This window comes from Pterocles gutturalis, unplaced genomic scaffold (assembly GCF_000699245.1).
Source record: "Pterocles gutturalis isolate BGI_N339 unplaced genomic scaffold, ASM69924v1 scaffold1405, whole genome shotgun sequence".
NCBI lineage: Eukaryota > Metazoa > Chordata > Aves > Pterocliformes > Pteroclidae > Pterocles > Pterocles gutturalis.
In genome coordinates, this window is record NW_010145473.1 from 36,525 (window position 1) to 54,162 (window position 17,638).

General features: G+C 36.4%; 1 protein-coding gene across 1 annotated transcript in view; it reads right to left on the reverse strand.

Moving 5' to 3' along the window:
• Positions 1-17,638, reverse strand: part of SOX6 (SRY (sex determining region Y)-box 6) — a gene marked incomplete at its 5' end in the record, with an annotated part of 93,372 nt that overhangs the window by 25,991 nt on the left and 49,743 nt on the right. Inside the window, one exon of the mRNA XM_010085378.1 lies at positions 1,531-1,639. Within this exon, the coding sequence (XP_010083680.1) occupies positions 1,531-1,639 (109 nt within the window). The remainder of the gene's footprint in view (positions 1-1,530; positions 1,640-17,638) is intronic.

Here is a 17,638-nt window from a genome sequence, read left to right on the forward strand (position 1 = left end):
ACGGAGACCGGAAATCTTGACTATGTCAAAATACTTAAAAAAAATTAAGCAAAAAACAAGTCATCATGTGCTCATGGTGTATGTGTCAGATCCATGTGATAAGCTAATCACGATACTAAGCCAATAAGTAGGAATATTTTGCTGAATTAAATTTGAGAGCTAACTATTCCTCTCTAGGGATGAGTCAATACAGGAATATCTTGGAACTGAACTTGCAGCTTCTCCATGGTATACAAGTCCTTGCCCACAATACTTTTAAATTCAGCTTTTTTTTTTGGTTTGCCTAGACACTGATTAAAGATAATGTATGTCAGTTGGCAAGCAAGGAGAATCCAGGCTCTAAGATGTTTTATCACAAGCATATCTTATACTGCCTCTACAGTAAAGATAAAATTTACATGTGCTGCTGTTGTCAGACTTCAAAAATTAAGGGACAATTTGTGAGACCTTACATAGACCATTTATTTCTTGGTCACAGAGAGACAGGACAGAATATGTGCTCATAGGAATATTTCTCTGTACAGAATTAATGCCTTGTTATCAGGAAAATCCTGTCACAGTATTTCAAGAACCATTTGAAAATAAGCCTATTTGTCAACAATCACAAGTTTATTGGTACCATTCTTTTGATCCAAGAAAAAAAGCAAAATTTTAACCTGTCAGATGTTTAGATATTAATGGGAAAATTTAGACATGTTTTAACCTTTTCTCAAGAATCATGGCATAACTAGAACTTGTCAGGTTAAAAAAGAGAAAAAAGATCCTCAAACAGAAGTAAATTGAGGAGGGAAATGAATAGTACATTAATCTTACTGCAGTGACTGGTAGGGTTCCTATCTGTCTACGTGTTCTCTTCTAGTGTATCATAGCATAGAGAGAGTACCAGTGGCAGCTGTTTCCAGAGCATGCATGGTAACTTTGCTAGAGACTAAACTCAGTCTTGATAAACACTGATTTCCACCTGCGTCTGGACACTGTGTGCCTGATACATGGAACTCTCACTGAAGTAAGTGCAAATGTGCTGAAGGTTTCTGTCATGAAAAAGACATTTTCATACAGAAAATGTGAACTATTTTTCCATTATCATTGGACAGCTGCCTGTCAATAAAATTATGCTTGCTATATCTTGAATAGTTTGTGAGTGCACTGATGGATAGACTTCTTAAAGAGCTCTAACTTTCTTCAAAGCTGCTAAATCCTTAAAAGCTGGTGAAAAAATACATATGTATATATTGCCTTGCTGAGATAATTTTCTCAGTTTCCTACATTTTATTAATAGTATAACATGTAAATGCTTAGTTGACAGCTGCTGGGAGAAAAAATTAGTTCTGTTGCAGAAGGGCTTAGAGGGCTATCCAGTCCTTTCCATGTATCTGCCCTTTGCTATGGACTTACTACAATCTCACAAAAACACACAGAAACCATTCAAGTGGGATGTAAGCTAGACAGTACTTATGACCCTGTCAGCATTTCAGCCATTCCATTCTGTGATGCAGCGTTCAATAACCCATAGTCAAAATTGCAACTCACCTTCTGCATCTTCTGGCCTTGTAAGATCGATGACACCAGGGCCCAGTTTTCCATCTTCATTGGGCTTCCCTGTTAGCTGTGGGCCTAAATTTTCAAACCTTGTTCTTTCCTGGAAAAGAACAGAAGTAGTCTTAATGCTTCACATAGATTAATTCTCATTACATGCCTGTGCATATACGTATGCACTGATACATGCTTTCTTTTTAAAATCTGAACAAATAATGAGTGCATTTAATTAGAATTTTAACTAGGGGACAATTTTTTACAGATTCTGAATGTTTGCATTTATGAAAATCAGTTTTAAATGTGAAACATATACAGAAACTTTGAGATTATTTTGATCTGCACTGCCATAATGCATAAATGATTGTACATGCAAATACAGAACACTCTTGGCAGCAAACAGTGCTGATCGATGCTGCTCACTTTGCCTTTCCACTTACATTCTAACTTAAACTGGAAAAGACAATCAACATTTGGGAGACATGAAAATTCAAAAGTTGGAAGAGTTTGTATTTAAATATACTGATAATTTAATGGAAAAAGCACTTTTTCCCCACTATGAGATTCAAGTTTGCATTCATACCTCTGAGAAAACACAAGTCTGAATTTTATGCAAGATGTTTTCAAAGACAAGTATTTGAAAGAAGGAATAATAAATGACAGAACTTATATTATTATTTTGTCTAGGAATTTAAATTGTACCTCAGTGGAAAGGGAACCTGAGGAGATATTAAAAAAAAAAAAAAAAAAAAAAAAAAAAGAATGCACACTCCTAGAAAAACAGAAAGCTTTTGAGAGCTAGAGACATCCATAGGAAATCTGGAATCAGTGGAAACTGAAAGGTATTTTACGTGTTAACCCAGCTCTTCAATCAACTACTGAACAAGGGCACTATAAACAACAGCGTAATATTGTCTCACAATAGTAGTCTCCGTAGTACTGTGTATCAGTAGCAAAGCGTTCAACGGTTATCATTAATTTAGCATTCTCATTTGAAGGAACATCACATGTTTTCCCTCCTGCCTTGTTTTACCTCTTCAGACTAAACTTGGCATTATGTTGTACTTGTGAATGAATGAAACCTTGTTGTTCATTACTATGAAACAATATTAAATGTCATGTCAGCTTGAATTTACAGACATGAAATACCAGCTTTCAGCTCTACGAACAGTTTCTCCATGTTGTACTTAATGCATTATGCAGAAGTAGAGTGCTGATTGCTGTTCAGTCTATTGTTCAATGACCTAGTTCTCTGCTGTGCATACTAGACATAAGAAGAAAACATTAGGAGTTTCTCTCCTGCAAGATGGTTAGAAACCTGGAAATGTTCTTAAGGACAAAACATGCTTGATGGCCTTGACTCCTCATTTCTTCACCTCCAAATACGTCTGCTTTCCAATGTGATTATTTTTCTATAATAATTATCTTTCAGTAATAAAACTTCACCAGGCCAACAACTGAGGAATTCTTTTGATTCCTCATTCTTTTGATTCCTTCAGTCATGGATTTTTAAAATTATTTTCTGTTTAATTTGCAGAGAAAGACAACAAAGCACAACCTGACACTGGATTTGCCACAACATGCAGCTGAGGCATTTCAGGTGCTAACCGCAGTTCTAACAGTTCCTCAGAATCTTCCAGTTGTCAAACCAAATAACTCTGCATTTTATATTTGGTTAACTTCTTAACTTATTTGCTCCTCTAAAATCTGTAGTTGATGAAGGAGCTTACATATACAAAGGAATTAATGAGAAAAGAGAGTTACAAATTAAATGTGACTACAGAAAGGCACTGCAATACCAGAGGCCTATTATTTTACTGAAAGATGTTGTGCAATGTAACAATACACCTGAATCATTAGGATGAGATCTGTTTTACTGGTAGACAGAATAAAAAATTAGTTTGTCAAGGATTCTGCATTCCATTGCAAAGGGTTGATTTGCAGTTGATATAAAAAAGATCAGTACTAAGAAAACAGCTTTTGGCACATATATTGTCTCTTCCAAAATATTTGCGCTAAAAGCTTTTTTCTTAAGGATGTTAATACAGCACCTGCAGTATTCTTGGAAGAACAGCCTTTAAGTGTGTTTCAGAAGAAGGAGGAATAGCTCTCTGCCGTAAAAATCAACAGACCCTGCTACATATCAATATGCACATTTGAAATATCTTTCTAGTCATTCATTCTCTTTGATTTTACCAGAAAATATTCTGTTAAAAAAAAAAAAAAAAGAAAAAAAAGAAAGTTTCTGAAAGAATATCAATATTTTGACATGGAAGGAGAAAAGAGAAAATTACATTATAAGGTTCAGGAACAGTAAAATGAAAGCACTTATACCATGAAAATACCTGCTCTTGTCAAACAAAGGAGATGTACTTATAGTTATTTCATAGCCCCCTCCTTCTAATTCATAAAAAAGCTGCAACAAAGCTAGCTATATTTAAGTCTCTGAAATGCCTTTTAAAGTCATTCCTTTGCTTGCTTTTTTACTGCAAATAATCTTCATAGTGATAATAAAAAAATTCAGTATTTGCATTGGGTTTAGACAAAGAGAACTGTAAAAAACAGAGAAATGTTCCTCGATACTAATAATGTTTTTATCTAGATGCCTTTATAACTCCATGAAATACAACAAATTAATATGAAATTTATTATTAGAGAGGACACTTGTCCCACTAGGCTCTGATCTTTTTTATAGGATTTACCTTTGCTCCCATCTTGAACTCATCCTAAAGAGAACAGTTACTTGCACTAAAAATCCTTTAAAAATAAACATTTTTCCTAGTATGAGCAAGGACTGAGAGGAAGATTGATTCTGTACATAATATTCCTATATGAACAAAAAAAAAGAGATACCTTAATTAAAAGTAAATGGCTATATACAGCTGCACTAACAAATACATTACCTATACATGCATTATATTTGCATGCATGTATATCAACTACTGGATATATTGCTACCTTCCTAACCTACATTAATAGAAAATTTTGGTAAGTTTGTAATAAAATGGAGAGTGGAGGTGTTTTGTTTCCTGTGGAAAAACCATTTTGGACCTCTATATTGAACTGATTTTTTGCACTGGCTATGAAGCTTATACTGTATAGTCACATTAAGTTTTTCCATTTAAATTTCAGAAAAAGGGTTTAGGACATGACGCTGACAACCCTTTCTCATGACTAGATCAACACAGTCAACTGGAGTTTGCACCAGAAAACTGAAAGCTCTTCCCAGCACAATTCAGATCCTTTGTACTTCTTTCTATGTTGAACACACAGTAAAAATAATCACTTCTTCAAAACAAACAAAGAGAAAAAAGATTCTTCTTAGCAGCCAAATCTTAATTCTCCCTTCTGTGATATGATTAGGCACTTATTTATGCATTGTCAGTCACAAACATGCAGAAAACATAAAAGTTATTGAAAAAATTAAAGTCTGCTCAACTGTCTTGCAGGACTGTTGGTTCTCTAAGTGCTTTGAAATTATGATGTATGAGGTAGATGTTGCATATTAAATAAAGATATTTAAATTATAAACCCCCCGTTAGTGAGAGCTGATGAATGTTAAATGTTATGAGCCACAAGGCCGTGGCATCCATCATATTCACGTATTATCACAGTCAGTGATGGAGCAGCCCCAGTGATGACAGATAGACTGCTAGATAGTTATCCCTTATTTCCAGAGTCGCCAAGCAAGCCTTTCAACCCCTGTGGCATTATTTTTAGCTTTACATTAAATTAGCAACTTTTCCATCACGTTCTGGCAGAAAGTATCAATTCTTTCTTCACGTGTGGAAGGTAAAAGAATGATTTAGTGAAGCAAGGAGTAAAGGAAAAGCAAGCAGTAGCCCCTACGTCTGAAAAGGCTGCAAACTTCAAATGACTAGAAACAAATATAAAATTGTGATCTTGTGAAAGAACAGCAATGAAACAGTAAGCACACAATAATGGTTTTCTCTGCACTTAGATAAAAGCTGAATTTTTGATGTGCACAGTATATTTTCATAAAATTTTATATACTATGTTTTATACACTTATTGGCTATTCCATAATAATGTGTGTGCTAACACTAAAATTGCTCTTAAATTTATGTGTGTTATTTATACGTTCCCACGTAACAATGCTTTTTGTTGTAAAAAATATTCTGTTTATTAATGTAACTTTACAACCACTGCATCCAAGATCCGTGGTAAATTAATGGCATTTTTATTATTTTATAGTGTCATTAAATTTTTACTGATCACTCCATCAAACAGAAGCAATAAAGGCCATAATGCAAACTGGGACACTTAGATCAGGGGAGCAGGAAGGCATTCCATATAGTCTGAAGTAAACGGCTTGCTATAAATGATATTTATACCATCTTTAAGGATGTGAGAATACTTGGACAAGTTTGGCAAAACTGTTTCTGTAGTACCGTGGATTGTGTACTTAAATAACAGTTTACTTGCCAGCAAGACAATTTTTTTTCAAACCATATGCGAGAAGATGACTGATTGCATCCATCTCTTGAAAAATAATATACGAAATGTAATAATACACTGGGCACCCCTCCCTTCTGGATTACCAAGACTGATCCAACTATACCCATGCCTCAAATTATTTCAGCATGCTTGCTTTTTCCACATCTGAAATGTATGCTTAGTCTGAAATGGAAAATGGCATGCACGCTGATCATTGTGTAAAAGATTTAAAATATATATTTTTTTTGCAAACAAATACTTTTTATTTAAGTAGACATGTTTCGACAATGATGTAATACCTTTTATTTCAACAGTCTAGCATGGAAGCAGTTACCAACATTAATTTAAAGAGCCAGTTTCTAGAAACTGAATTAATATGGGTCATTCACAAAAGCCACAGAGCATTTGACTGAAGGGGTATTATTTCTTCTGAGGACAGTACTTTAGATAGAATGACTACAAATAATTATCACATGTTGTCTTTATGTATGAAATGTATTTCAATTGAATTATTCCACACTAAATGTTCTAGTAGGTTATTGCTAACTGTGATCTATTCTCTTCATGTACCATGGACAGTAAACATCAGGCAAACAACTCACTATATTCAAAACATAAAAAGGAAATTTTCATCAAAATGCAGAGAAAATTATTCCCAGTTTGATCAAGGAAGAATCGCAAAACCTTATTTACCCTCCTGGAAAGTCAAGACACAACCGTCCCAAGCTTTTCACCTTCTTTTTAGTATTTTTTTAAGTGCTAGGACTGAAAAGTTAAATTACCCTCCACTTTGAATCTTTTGCAACATCTTGGCACAGCAGCGATAATTACAAATTGACTTTCAGCCTTATCTCTGGATATTTCAGTTATTACGGGTGGGAAGTTTAAACATTAACCTTATTACAACAATGTCAATCATCCTACTGGTGTGCAGGCATGCAACTGCTGGAATTCTTTGGATGGCAAAGTAGATAAACACAATAGTGGCATTATTGTTACAATTAAGAGCACAGCCTTTGGCTTTGCAGAACTGTGGCAAATGTCTAGAAGTGGTTTTCAACACCTTAGCAGCAGGTGTTGCTCCAAGAAACTGGAGAAACTGAATTAGCAAAGTAGGCAAATTTATTGTAGGAATGCTGGTATTTTAAGATATTACAAGACACAAAGTGTATCTTTTCCAACCACTGCTTTACAGGTGGCACAAATGAAGGCAATGCTGAGTTCTATGTTGTTGACACAACCTGACCTTACTTTATTTTTTATGTAAGTGAAATACCTGAATTCAATGATCTCAGGAAACAAAGAGAGACAGTTAGTGAATTTTCACCCCGACATACTGCTCTTTTCAGTTCTTGAAGCCCCCTATGTCTTCATAAACTATTCCAATGCTATCATTGTATGCTGAACTTACAGCATGGGCTAGCATCCCTGCCACAGACTACGGATTTGTGTTACATTTACCGTTCCCCAAAGCAAACAGCTTGCTTGAAAAGATGTGGAGAGAGAGAAGCCTTTAGGTTTCCTTTTAAATATATTCTTCCATCTTAAAGCAAACTGAAAACAGATTAAAAGCAGATAACAGGGAATTCACACTAAAATTTCTTTGCCTGACTGGCAAGTCTCAGCTGGCTTCCACGTGACAATGTGACATATGCAAGACCATTGCAAGCAGAAAATACTCCAAAGTTGTTCAGTAACAGAATTTCATGGTGATTGTCCTGCTATGGGACTTTCTACTTTTAAGACCCAGGTTCTGGAGTCAAAATTGAGAATTGCAATTTCATTAAAATGTCTCGAAAAAAGTTTGAAACTGGAGTGCTAAAGGCAAAACATTTATCAGATAAATAAATGCAAACCCAAACAAACTGCTTGTAAACACTCTCTGTAGCTAATTATTTTGTAAGTCTGATTTTAAGAATCAGAATTCCTACAGCCTCTGGTTGATGTGAGCAGTAGCCATCTTGATCTCCAAACACAAATAAGAAGGATTTAGATGAATTCCCTAATTATTGGGAGTATTCAGCACATACTAAGAAGTTAACAGACTTCAATGCATTGAAGCTAGCCTTTAAAAATAAGTGTATGAATTTAAAAATATTTTTTAAAAGGAAAAAATTAGAAGAACAGATAGTGAGTATGTCCACCTAAGTAGGATACTATGCCTGCCTACAGATGAAATACTGACATATCCGTAACTATTGCCACACTTGCAGGCACTCCTAAGCTACGGATCTGCCCTGGTTAGATTACTTTCAACAGGATTACTGCACTTACTGAGCCCCCTTAACCAAATGTTTTATGTCTTTGTTCATATGGTTTTAATATGGTTTTAACCAATTGCAAGGTTATTTATAAGTTTGCAACTCCCCAGTAGTTAGAGTTATGAAGCGTTCAGACTTAAGCATATCCAGTTGTGTGGTAACCCAACTACTGCTTTCATGCGGTTTCCAACTTTTTATTCATGCACAAAGGCATGATGCATGGCAGTATCTGAGAACTTTCTGATTAACTCTTTGTTTCAGCAGCAAATTCATAGAGCAGCCTACAGTAAAATTAAACATCAACTAAAATGTAAAGATTAAAAAAAAAACTACAAAAAAAAAATCACACAAACTGTGGAATTCCGCCTTAGACTGATGAGAAGTCATTAGTCCTTGAAAAACAAGGGGACAATCAATTAAATTAACAGCTGATAAATGAAAAGCAAACAAAAGGAGTTACTACTTTACACATACTACAGCATAATACAGCTGTAGAATTCACTAGAGGTCAGAAAGAGTCCAAAGCTTCGGCTGTCACTTGTTTTTAAAAGAGCTGGATAATTTTATGACTGTTAATAACATTTGTAGTAACACATGCTAAGATAATCAAATCTCGTGTTCCAGAGTGTAAGCTGTTCAACTGTCGGGGTCAAAGAGAAATTCCCTCGTTCTCTCTGCTGCTCCCTTCCCTCCTGACCAACATCCACAGATGATTAACTGGGAGCCTTCTAGGGAGAGAAGTTAATTTTGTTTTGTAACATCAGGTATTGCTCTCTAGATTTAAGGGAGAACTGGTAAATGGTATAGACCAAATCTATTTATCTTGTCATTAGACAAAATCTGAGTGCAACGATTAAAAAAACCCCACATTTTCTTTTAACAAAACACATACATGTGCATTTTTGAGAGGCAGACAAAAATAAACACAAATTACAATTGACATACACTTCTACGAGGAAATAGCAGGACTGTTTTTTTCTTTTTTCTGTGCTGTAAAGTGACTAATGGAAGCAATTCAACAGCTACTCTTGGACCTTTAGAATGGTCAATTCAAATTTCTAACATTTGAGTTAGAAGGATAAAGGCCTAAGGACATGGCAAAACAAATGGTTTTTTTTCTAGCAGACTAAATACTACAGAGGAATAATAATATACATTTTGCTATACTTCAGTTTAATTTAGCAGATGGCTGGACCTTGTCAGTTATGGCCCCACTTTCACCAAGTATTTAACAATGGAGTCATTGAAATGCCATAGAAGTGTACAGAAATACTTCTACCAAATTTAGACAATGCCATGTTTCCATACATGTATCTGCATGCTCCCCCAAACTTTCTGTTTGTGACTAAATTTAATTAGACGTATTGTCATGCATTAGAATCAGAACAGAATTTAGAATATCAGAGATCTGGTTACTAGCCTCAAAACTGTGAATCTCCTTTTCTCTTAATCATCTAGTAATATATTCCAGGCTGAAAACACAGCTTTAGCAAGAAGCCACAGCTTTATAACAACCAGCAAAACTATTCTAGGTTCAGCACAACAATTTTTTTGGAATGGAAAAAAAAAAGGCAGAAAAGAAGTCACCAATTTCAATTTCATTGCGGTGTTCTGCAAACCTCAACAGCACAAAGCAAATTCAGCTGCCCTCCACACAAAGTTGGGAAAAGAGAGGTCTTAAAAAAATCCAGAACACACACAGACATACACACATGCCACTGGTCAAACATCTCGAGAAGCAATATCATGTTCTTTTATGAACAATACGGAAATGCAAGAGCATGCAAACACACACACACATATATATTTGATTTTAAATCTATAAAGGCTAAGAGAAAGACAGATGATGTCCTCATAGATACTTTCATTCCATCATTTCAACTGTGCCTTATGATAGCCACATGTCAGATTTTGTGACATGATCAAACAGTACTGGAAAAGCTGTGATAAAAATGGATGACATGATGCAATAATCAGTTATCAAATAGCAATAAATGCACTTTTCCTACAGGTGGGTAGCAGTTCTAAAGGTTTAAAAGCAAATATTTCAAATACTCTATTTGCAAGTATTTTTATAATTAAAGAACTAAACTTCAGGGAAAATCTGAATCTGAGTTTTGTGCATTTTATTACAGCAATCTTTGAACATGAATTGTGTTGCATATTGTAAGTACAGATTCCAGTAGCTCCATTAGGGTAAATCCTCCAGGGCTTTGGAAGTACAGATATCTAACCCAGAAACTCTGAATGAGTCACTGGGGTTACCTACCCCTTTTGTTTATCTCTGTAAGCAATGCACCCTCTAGACATGGCTGATCCAACCCATTTTCAGGAAGACACCTGAAATAGTTTAAATTGGCGATGCAAAAGACACTTGGGCTTAAATGTTCATATTCATATTTAGAATTAGAAATGCAATCAAGGCAGTTAACAAAATCCCACCAAATGCTACTGTCTTCAAGTATATGCCTTGCCTTGTGCTGGATGTAAATATATAATTGCATGCCATGCATATACAGATTAAGCAGGTTTTCTGTATTTATCAATCTGATTTTATTTTTTATTTTGTAGCATTTTAAGTATACTTTTTCAAGGTTGCATTTTATGATTGCTGCTTATGTATTACTCTGTGTATGCTCAGGCCTTTTTTGTTATATTCAGAGAGAAAAGAAACGTATCACTAAAGAATAAGGATGGGTGACAATGGAACAATGATAATAACATCATTATGCAGTGTTTTGTCTCATGTACCCCCATCACTGCCATGTTTTTCTCTGATTATTTCAGCCTCAGGAAAATGTGCTGCTAACTGTTTATGTCAGGAAGGCAAGATTACTGTTTGCATGATTACAATATCAAGTATGATGTACGTAATGCCTGTGATAATATAGATGTATCCCTCAACTAGATCCTGTCTTTAATCTTCATTCAAAAGCCAAAACAAAACAGTGAGTTGAAAATTCTTGCAGCCTTGCATAGGCCTTAATCTTGTAAGGTGCTGAGTGCTTTCACTCCATTCCAACAGAGGCCTCATGGTCATGGGCAGTCACTGCTAAACTCCAGGAGAATACTTACGTGCTTATATTAAGACTGGAGTAATGCACTTCACTGAATCAGGGCCAAAGTGTGTAGTTCTTATTCAGTGTTTACACTGAATTTGAGAATTAAAATTAAATAACTTTTCTCCAGGCTGAAAAAGATGCTTTCTCCTTCTTTTTGATTACTCATTTTTCCCTTTGAGAGAGGTAGGTTGAAGGCCTTTCGGTATGAAGAATAATCCTTGTTTAGGAATAAAACAATAGAAAGCCAAAAGCACAGTCCTGTAAGGATTTATGCAAGTGGACAAGACCTTGCATTAACAATGTCCTAGCTGAAAGCCAAGGGACAACTCCCTGTCAGTGAAATTGCTATATTTACCTGCTTATCTTTCTAATACAATCAGAACTAAGTTGCTCATAATTTATGGTTTTAAAATTTGTACTCAAGAAAAAGCATCTCAAACTGGATTTATGAACACTACAAATTCATCAAAATTAACAAAAACAAACAAACAAAAGCAGCTGATAAACTAGGATAAAGGCTCCATTTGCTATATCCAACATGCGCAACTGCAGACAAATATGTACTTCCTGGAAACTGGGAGAGATTTACATCTCTTGGAAGGAGTAACTCTTCCATGCAGGAAGTAGGAATCAAAATAACGCAAGAGAGAGCGTACTTTAAAAGGATAACTGAAGGCTATTCATTTTTTTTCATGTAGAATCTGGGAACCCTTACACCTGAAACCATCTTAAATGCAAAATGAATACCCATGAGCTGAAAAAATTATGTGGTTTTACTGCTGCAATATACAAAGACAAAACTGCTAGTCATCTGTACCTAATGGTACTGGCAAAAATCCATTCTCTAGCTTTTCATTTAAAGTAGAATGATTTTATAAACCTTGTTTTGTTTTTATCATGAAAAGCTTGTTTCAAATTACCCACATAAGATATCCATTAAAGTACTCTTCAGCTCAATGCAACAGAGAGAGTTTAGGAAATGTTTTTATACCTTAACAACTAATCTTGAATGGGAGTGTCAAAAGTACCGGTTTCACCCACAGAGCATATTAGCCACTTAGCATCCCACTTAAGACCTATTTTTTACCTCATTTTCAGCATAAGCACAGACTGGGTCCTACTACTCTCTGCATTTAAAATGATCCTTTTCTCGCTTTTGCCCATGCTCATTCATCCACTCTAGATGACATACATGGAAAAGTTCATGCGATTCACTGAAGGAATATTGCAGCACTTCATTCTAATGGAAGATTTTTGCTGCTGTGTAGACAAATACAATCTGTAAGAAGGAATTTCCTGTCTCATACCTTCCTTACTCTTTTGTATACTTGTATACTTTGTAACTGCGATCATATTTTCTAGCTATGTCTTACAGGCAAGAGAAGAATAATGTCCTGGGGAAGCAATCAGTACTTTGGAGCTTTTTACTATTATATATGTGGACAATTATAATACCTATGACTGCACATTAGTAGTACACAAATAATTTTTAAAAGGAGGTTGCTAGTGGTATCTTCAGGCACAGAGAGGGGAAATTATTATCTTCTGGTTATCCAGAAAGTCAATGATTAAGCTGAGAACTGAACCTGGGACTTCTGAGCATTATGCCAGTCCACTGGCTGTTATGCCACACTGCCTCTGCCGTAAATCTGCTTGATGGATATTTCAGTCATGGAACATTAAAGGCTCTGCTCTTGTCTAGTGAATATGTGTAAAGAAAACAGTACAAACAAAAGCAAATGTTACACTTAAATTATCTGAGACATACTGCTTTGATGTCACACTTGGACAGTATTTCCTACTGGAGACCTATGTACATGTATACATGCCGAAAAATATTTTAGCCAGTACCACTAGTTGGCATGCTGGTGTCTACTTAGGTCTGAAAAGGGAACATAATCAGTTTTAGTTGGTTAAGTACAATCTGAGCCAACTTTTATATTATGACCAAAAGCTTGGCAGTGCAGTAGCAGTGGCAAGTAGCAGAAAATTACTTACAGTGTTATTTGCCAGATTACTTGAACGATTTATATCGGGTTTTCAAGAGAACTTGAAGTATTAAAAACTTAAGATTTGGAAAAGCCTTGGACTGTGGATTTTTGTTCCTAGTTGCAACAAGATGCACAGGAGAGGGTTATGATGTAGTATGACTGACTCAATGAAGCATTTTTTAAAATAAACCACCTGAAACACTTAGGAGCAGTTCAGTTTGAATGGTTAAGGTTTTTTTTTTAATTGAAGATTTGGAGAGCCAATTGATTTAGATTAAATGCTCAACCTTTCACATCTACTTGTTTAAGATTCATGTTGACATTGTACTAAACACAGCCATACAGTTTGTATTCCAGATAAATTGATCTGACTACCAGCCTCACTCTTTAGTATGATTCTTACTCCAAGATAAATCAATATTTAATATCTCCTGCAACAGCCCCAGTAGATAATTTTAAACCTTTTCGCCATCCCATTAAGTTACCTTTAAAAATTCTTTATATAAGCCTTCACAGATGACTTCTGAAAAACTAGTTTATGAAAAGCAGTCTGAAATTCATTAATTCAGATGGAAAGAGTTTTTTAGCCTTGCTGCATTGTGCCGATCTCTAAATCTATCTCTGTTTAGCTAATTCTCCTGCTCAGCTAATTTGAAGAATAGATAAATACTTCCTGTAAATCTCTAACACAGATTTTAAACATAAAGAAAATTATCCTTCTACTGCTTGTTATATGGGACAAGATATCTCTAGGGCATGGACTTGTGCAAAAACAGACTGACCAAGGCTCTCCCTGACTCCCTGAGAGGATGGGTGCCCTGCATCATCAGGCACTAACCTCCACCCAGCTCCAACCCCACTGCCACATCAGCTAAGAAAAGCAGTGATGAATAGCAGTGTGTCAGGCTCAGGCATCAGTCACATCCCAGCCTCCATTCTGAATGTTAAAACCTACTGTCTGCTCCCTCTCCCGTCCCTACCCCGCAATCTGGTAGAACAGCTAAGGAGGAGGAAAAACATCTCTTCCCCCTCCCTCAAGCCTCTCCTATGGCTAAGGGCCCCAGTGGGGTAGGAGCCTTTGATATCAGAAGAATGCAAACAGCAAGGCTCAGGTTTGCTGCTTCTTCGGGTTGAGAAACAGAGACATAAGAGGAATTTAAAATGATTATATATTGGGAGAACTGAAAGGGATGTTGCCAGAAGGAAAGGAAGAGCTATATACTCTGGAGCTATCTGGTTGTATAGCCACCATTCAAACTATAGGATCTTCATATTCCCATCTATGCCCTCCCTTACTCTTATTTCCCACCCTGTGTTACATTCAAAGCAGAGTTTCATGGACACTGTACACAGCAGTGAAGCTCTGTCCCATCCCTCACCCTCCAGCCTACTGGTTCCCAACACAAACAGTCCACAGTCGTTTCAATCTTCTGACTTTATGGGGTCATGCTGAAAACTGAAACAGTGAAGCGTCCCAGTTTAAAAAAAGAGGAGGGAAGACTTTTTGTTTTCAAAGCCATGTTTTGCCGCTTTTACAGTGGAGCTGCTGAAATAGTTACCTCCTTGAGGAGGCAGTGAGCTGCAGCCCAGGCTGCTGAGAACCTCTTTGCACTGGAGGGGCAGCCTGTGAAACCTAGACAGATCTTGCCTTTCAAATCTATTAAAGATCTTCATCTCAGGAAATATACCTGCTTTGGTTTGGTTCAAAGCACAGCCTAGAAGAGACTGATCCTAAATGAGTTCTTTCTTCATAGACAAAATAGAAATATTAAAGAAAAAAATAATGTGACTAATTAACTTCTAATGCATTTTTCAATTTTATCTCTATTCCTTTGTCACCTCCAAGCAATCAAAAACGTGATGAATTGTGTATTTTGCTTATGGAAAATGTTCAATGTTTAGCTGAGTTGTGAACCAAAATCCAAGGCAGATTTAGCAACAAGAATGCAGCTGCATAAAGAACATACCCACTATATAGCAAAAAAATGTGAAGTAATATTCACTTTTCACCATGTAAGATGTTAGTGGGAATTCTACTGTGGAAATTGCATGCTGTTCTATTAATTACACAACAGCAATACGACGATGTTGTTTTCATGAGACTTTACAAGAGCCTCAGCAAAAGCAGAGTGAGGATAAGCAGCAGGGAAGAGCTGCAGCAGCGACAAAAGGAAAGGAGACCCGACCTAGCAGATCATTGCAAACACTGCAAGAAAATTTCCCTCTTGCTCATGATAAGAGAATGATAGAGACTTCCACTACCTAAACCATAGTCTGCACCACATGAAGGGCACTCCTGATACTGTACCAGTGGAGCCTTGAACAGCTGAAGGATGAGTAAGTAGTGTGGGTCCTCATTCAGAGAGGCACACGTGCTGAATGGCATCCTCCACATAGCAAATGCTTTACATTAGGAGAACTTAAACGGGGTCATGAACAGGAAATTGGGTGCTTTTTCCCCCTTTAAACTGGATTCTTTATGTTCTCATAACACATATTGCCAGGTAGCTACAGTAACATGGCATGGATGGAGATAAAGGGAAATCAATTGAAAAACCAAGCAAATAGTACGCTTCATCTCCTTCCCTTATAGGATAATTCACACATGCACTACAAATTTTCCATACTGCAGTTCATTACTTTTGCCCGTACATGATGGTGAGGATATACTGATAAACTGCGGATGGGTTCTGCACTGAATGGAATGGAAATCCTGCATAGCAGAGCATGCTATTTCAGTGCAGAGGACTGATAGGTATCCCAGCCTATGTACTGTCAGTCTGTAACTGTGACTATTAGCTCAGCCTGTTCCTTGGAAAGAAAGAGAAAATATAAACCTTGGGTGAAAGAGGGTGGGAGCAAAACTTTGCAGGAAAATAACTTTCTTGTATTTATAAGTTTTGGGGCATTTCAGAAAAGGAAACATAGAGTTGACATACGCTTAATCAATGAGATATTTGTCATGATGTAGTCTGATCTGTAGTGTGATATTGAGGAATAAAATACAGGAGCTATGCATAGGTCATGCAGGTAATCCCTTGATAAAGGGGAATCCTTTGGGAGGAAGAGTGCAGCCAGATACCCTAATTTTATTCCCGAGTATTCAAAGAGCTTGAGTGGCATAAGGCAAGGAACAGAATTCTGGCAAGGAGCTGGCAACTGAATGTTTTGGCAACCTAAAAAAAAGACCAAGAAGTTTTACAGTTTGTGATGTGTCAGTGACTCACTTTGTGTACAGTTCTAATGCACATCCTCCCAATGATGGCTTCTATTTGTACTGGCATCTGAAATATAACAAAGAGTGTTTCTGTGCTTTAGAAATGGAAGGGAACAACCATGCAAAAGTAGGATGTACTAAGCAAGAATCTGTATGTATATAAAAAGATCATCTCAATAGGAGCCATATAAGGACACAGTCACTTAGAAATTTAACTCAAGGATGCAAAGAAAATGGCAGTGAGATAAGAATGCATCCAGTGCCTGCTATCTCATAAAGCCTTTGGCAAGATAACAGTGAAAGCATGCACCCAGCTACTGATCGACACAGGCCTGACATTAAATCACAAGTGTCCACTTCTCTTACTGGCTGCTCAATAAATTGCTTTGGAACGGGTGGAGGTGAAGAGGAGATCTTTCCAAAACCTTGTCTCAATGTTCTCCCTCAGTTAATGAATGTCAGCAAGTGGAAGAGAACAGAAATGTGATATGTTTTTCCAGCCTTTCTTATAGAAGCATTTGCAACATGTTAGAGGCCACAGGCATAAAAGTGAAATACTGGGAAATTAATGTTGTCTGTAGATTTTCAGGATGTAAGCTGGGCAATTTCAGCTTGTGGGTTAGACATACTTTAGGTTTTAAGTAGTGTTATAACAGCTTACTATGACTTGAACATGATTTTAGTACGAGTAATCTGATGTTGAATATCATTTATTACCCTGTTACACATTTCCAGTCGAGATAGACCTGTTTATGGAGTTAGTATTATGTGACTACCAATGGACAAGCTATGTGCAGTGAACAATTTATCCAACAAATAAAACCTTTCTTATCGTTTCAAACTACCCCTGAAGGATCAGCAATTTCTATACAGGTATGAGTAACTTGTAAGTGTTCTAACAATCTAACTTTTGAGTTGTACATGAACCGTGCACTTAAATGCTCAATAGTTTGCTGCTTGTGATTTATGCTGCTGTTGGTCACCTAAGATAAATTATAGTTTTCAATGCCTGACTCAGTGATAAGTATTGCAACATTGCCCTAAACTACCTGAAAAAAGCAACTGGGAATTCTCTCAGCCAAAAGACCTCCCAGGTAGTGGAAAGCCTTCTGAAATC